The 5,190-nt window shown below is 43.8% G+C and overlaps 1 protein-coding gene across 1 annotated transcript; it reads left to right on the top strand.

Moving 5' to 3' along the window:
• The first annotated feature begins 1,401 nt into the window (after positions 1 to 1,401).
• On the top strand, positions 1,402 to 2,578 carry LOC123161793 (uncharacterized). Its single transcript, XM_044579605.1, has 5 exons — positions 1,402 to 1,466; positions 1,554 to 1,607; positions 1,702 to 1,776; positions 1,888 to 1,920; positions 2,301 to 2,578. The coding sequence occupies exons 1-5, from the start codon at positions 1,413 to 1,415 to the stop codon at positions 2,397 to 2,399; spliced, it is 315 nt and encodes a 104-aa protein (XP_044435540.1). The 5' UTR covers positions 1,402 to 1,412; the 3' UTR covers positions 2,400 to 2,578.
• Positions 2,579 to 5,190: the final 2,612 nt, after the last annotated feature.

Here is a 5,190-nt window from a genome sequence, read left to right as displayed (position 1 = left end):
GTCAAAAAAATAAAATAAAATAAGTTTCCCATGTGATATGTGGTCTAGTTGTTGGGAAAGTTAACAAATATCAATTTCAACTTTATTTGCAAAATCTTTCTGGAATTTGTAAAATGGGCATAACTTTTGCATACGAACTCGGATGAAAAAGTTTTTTATATGAAAAATCATCTACTCGAAAAGTTACATCCGAATTTAACTGGGGGAACCCCATTAAATATTTTCAAAATCCTCAAAAACCTAACAGAAAAAAGTTACGGGGCTTTTAAGATCTAGAGTGGAAAAAATCAAAAAAATTCAAACTGTGGTCAAACAATGGTCAAACTAATTATTCTAGAATATTAGTGTTACTAAATAATTATTTCAGTTATTTTGAATTTTGGTCAAATCTGGTCAAACAATGGTCAAACTAATTATTCAAGAAATATTAGTGTTACTAAATAATTATTGTTTTTTAAAACAATAGTTTCAAACTCAAACAGTGAAATGTGTCACTTCATGCTCAAGCAAAATTCTTGAGGGTTAATAGGATTGACATCTTACTATTGTCAGGAAAACAACAAGTGCAGACTTGGAAATGAGGGAGAATACAACCCGGAAGTTAAGCGTGCTCAAGCTGGGGGAGTGGGAGGATGGGTGACTGTTCGGGAAGTTAGATGATTTGGAATGATGAGGGGTGATTAGAGATTAGAGGATAAATTGAGCAGTGATGAGGGGTGGTGATTAGAGATTAGAGGTTAAAATAATTCAGAAATTTGAAAAAAAAAATTCATAAAAAAATCAAAAAAATCATAAAATTTCCTTTTGTCCCGGTTGGGGTTGGTGTTATCAACCGGGACTAAAGATGGAGCTCCACGTGGCCGCGGCCTTTAGTCCCGGTTCGTGTAAGAACCGGGACTAAAGGGGAGAGGCATTAGTAACGACCCTTTAGTCCCGGTTAAAAAACCGGGACTAAAGCGTCTTACCAACCGGGACAAAAGCCCATTTTTCTACTAATGTAACGACCTGAATTCTTCACTCCATCACAAGAAGATCATTTTTGTTAACGGTTTCTAATTTTGAAAAGGAAGCTTTATTGTTTTCCTAGTCCACCAACGCTTTGTTTGCCATGACCTGTAGAATTTGATGAGCTTAACTAAGATGCACGCATGTGTGCATTATGCATACGGCCAGGGTGGTTTTCTCCCATCCTGGATGACTGCGTAGTTTTCGGATAGATCATCTTATATCCTAGGATACTCTTTATTTACTTTTCTGTTTTATATAATTTTGGAACTTGTTGGCTGTATGCATCTTGTTATGTATTGGCCGTGTATTCTTTCATTGTGGTTATATCAGCTCGATATAATGTTTGAATGAAATGACCATTATCGGAGTAAAAATGTGTGCATGGATGCAGGTTCGTCGAGGTGATGGCGCCCGTCTTCTCCAGGGATGCTTGGAGATGTGTGTGGCACATGATCCAGGTGCGTCTGTACACTTGTCAAGAAATCCTAAGATTGACATTTTCAGTTGTGTGGCCTGAAATGAAGATCGAGTGGGTTTGAGTGCAGAACGACTTTGTCCATGCATGGGGTCTTGACTCCAATTTCTGGAGATGCGTCGATGTAAGCCTAGTCAAATTATTTGAGCAGCGTTTGGAAACATATATGGTCCGAACAACAACTTGTTGCATTTCACTCATCTGAATGAACTTGGCAGGATCCCGAAGAGGAGATCGGTATCGTAGATGCGCAGTACTTGGTCCATCATGCGGTTCCCACACTCCAAGGCCAGGTAATTCTACAATTATTCCCAACGAATTAGGCTCCTAAAAGAAAGTAATGTCTTATTTTTCATGCTCGGTCACATAACAGCTCTCCCCCAATCTTCTTTTTCTCTCTTCAGGGTGAGAAAGAAAAGGAAGGAGGCCGTTCGGAGGTATATACTACTCTCTCAATAAACCATGTTAGCAATGAATACTAGTCATAGTTAATATATGTATGTGGTGTGTTAATGAAGATGGAATTATTATGTTTAATTACGCTGTGTGAGCAGCTTGAATTCGGAGGCTTTTCCATGCTTTATACTCCCTCCGTTCCTAAATATTTGTCTTTCTAAACATTTCAAATGACTACTATATACGGATGTATGTAGACATATTTTAGAGTATAGATTCATTTATTCTGCTCCGTATGTAGTCACTTGTTGAAATGCCTAGAAAGACAAGTATTTAGGAACGGAGGGAGTATTAATGACTGGATATATAATAGTCCTTCCAGTTTTACCTTCAAAATAACCGTGTCTATTGGTGCTGATAGGTAAGAGCGCGTCAATTTGAGGAGATGCGCGCCTTCCGCTCCAGAGTCTCCGATGCAGACAACGAACTCGCCAATAGAACATCATCAATACAGAACTAGTACGCGTGGTTACTTAGCAGAGTATACACAATTAAGTCAATAATTAAAATTTTTGACTTTTTTGAATAGAGAAGGATAAGATGCATTAGGTGATAATACATTCATTCTTTATGTTTCGAATCATTAAGTTGTGTGTTGCTTATTAACACTAGTTCACGTGATAATATATTATTTCTTCATTTTTGAGCAACCGGCAGGAGTTGCACCTTCTTTCGTCGTTTATTCACATATTGGTTGATTTCTCATTGTGAAAATTATATTATGATTTCCATTTCTTTTATATGTGAAGTGTTTTTTACATCACTCTACTGGGCTGAGTGGTTGCTTTATCTGCTCAATTTACATAGTTTTGTAAATTGACGAAGAAGGGGTCAGGGTGAGAAGGAGGCCGGAGGTAAGCAAGACGAGGGATAGGTTATGAGGTTGAGCACAGCAACCAAGCGGGTCACGCGGTCACCGCGAGACGGCCCAGCCTGTGAGGCTCCTCTGTCGCCCGACCAGCTCCCGCGAGTGGGGGAGGCAAACCCTAGCCGCACCGTCTCCCGTCCCTTATGCACCCACCTCCCCCCGCCGCCGCCGGCATGCGTCGTCGGGCAAGATATATAGTTCAACCTTGTTTCGATTTAAACAACCAAAATGACCACATTGTCTTGACAACCGAATGTAAATAACCAAAATTTTACTCATTATCTTGACAACCGAAATTTAAAACAAACTTAAACCTAAAACTAGAACTAAAAATAAACTAAAACTAAACTAAAATTCTTTCTCATCCTTGCCATAGTATAGATCGAGCCAATCTTGCCTTAACATGCCTCCATCCATGGGGTTTGGGCCGGTGCGGTCTATACCAGAGTCGGGGAAGATGCGGCGCCACTTCTCGGCGTCGAACTCGTCCTCCGTGCTGCCATTGCCGCCGGCGCCTTGCTCCTCATCGTGGGAGATGGCGACGACCTTGCCTTTGACCACCCGATCCACCTTCACAAGCCCGGCGTGCTGCCGGTGGAGCTCCACCTTGCTCCGCCATGCGCCCTCTCGCCTCCCGATGGAGCTCCTGAGCCGTTATTGCATCCACCACACCCAGCGCCACCGGGACGAGGTGGGCCGAGGCCGTCCCAAGCAGAAAGTTGAGCTCAGCCGCCGTGCCGTCGAACTAGACATGCCATCAGTCGTATTCCAGGGCGGCGAGTTCCGCCATGTGGAACGACCCGATCCACTTCTTTGTGTGGGTCTCCCGGTACGTGATCTCGGCCACCCAAGTCCCCCATGCGCGGTGGTGGACGCTGAGGTAGCTGTCTGGCCATTGGGAGGAGAGGGGCGGTCGGGGAACGGCGGGTGGGGTGCAGGATGGGGGAGGAGGAGAGCTAGAGAGGCGTGGGATTTTACTTGGCAGCGGAGTAAAACTAGGGGTATCGGAGGTGGCCGAGGATATTACTCCTCTAACGCCGATTGGGGATCGGTTTTACTCCTCTAACCGGTTATTGCAGATCGGTTAGAGTTGCTCTAAGGAGTGGTTTCTCATATTTTGTGACCAAAAGCAACAGTTTCGGATATGAACTCCATGCTCATCGGTTGTCTTGTCTGATCAGGCACTAGATGAATAGGATCCTTTGATTCCAATGTATAAACTCCATGGCCATCAAATAGCGCTTTCAGTTCTCCCACAACGTCAACGTCATGCTGTTCCACTATGACCGCGGCACCACAGAGTGGGATGGAGAGTTCGACTGGTCCGAGCAGGTTGCTCATGTCAGTGCCACAAAGCAGACCAAATGGGCCGTAACTTTCCACACCTGAGACTTTCTTTCAATCCTAAGTGGTTCTCATTTTCATTAACTATGTACCTTTGAGTCAACTTCAAAAGAATTCTAACAATTAAAAAATGATTTTTGGCACAAAATTAAATCTCCTGCAAAATAGCTGCGCTATAGCTGCCTGAGAACCTCGCCGCTACACGATGTCTGTCGCCGCGTAATCCTTCAAAAATTCCTCCGAACAGCTCCGAGATCAATAACATTCTCTAGAAATCATCTCTCATGCCGAAAAAATTACCATAACTGCCAGCTATGCCGGCCGCTATAGTTGCTGGGAGAGGCCACCACCAAATTGTTTCTCCCGTGATTTTAATCTTTGATTGTTTTGTGGAGCAGCGAAAAAGGTCCATCTAACCAAAGAAAGAATTGACTCGTTCAACCCTCCTAACACCAACTCCAATAGCTCCCCTGTCCATAAAAAATATTGTTTATGGAAAGTTGAGGCAAAAATATCCCTCCAAAAGTTGCTGTAAATCCATACGTAATCATGTATAATTGTATCCAGCCCCGCACATGTTTACAGGAATATGACCTTCCCGTATAATTTTTGTGGGCTGAATCACACCTGGATACCCTCGCGCTGCCTCCACTGTCCCACACCGCCAATGATCACTAGTAGAAAAACGACCTTACGTTCACCTCATTAGTCCCGGTTTAATTACGGCCCGATACTAATGGTATCATTAGTTCCGGTTCCAACGGCTATGCATTAGTCCCGGTTCATTTGTGACCTATAGTCCCGGTTTGCGTCACAAACCAAGACTAGAGGGGTGGTGACAGGCTGCCGTCAGGCCGGGGCCCCACGAGCCCCTTTAGTCCCGGTTTGTGACACAAACCGAGACTATAGGTTAGACCTTTAGTCCGGGTTGGGGCCATCAACCGGGACTAACCTTTTAGTCCCGGTTGGTGGCTCCAACCCAGACTAAAGCTCTACAATTTTCAAACTCTACCCCCCCCCCCCCAAATCGCCTTTTCAG

This window comes from Triticum aestivum, chromosome 7B (genome assembly GCF_018294505.1).
Source record: "Triticum aestivum cultivar Chinese Spring chromosome 7B, IWGSC CS RefSeq v2.1, whole genome shotgun sequence".
Lineage (NCBI taxonomy): Eukaryota > Viridiplantae > Streptophyta > Magnoliopsida > Poales > Poaceae > Triticum > Triticum aestivum.
This window is presented reverse-complemented; position numbering and strand designations above follow the sequence as displayed.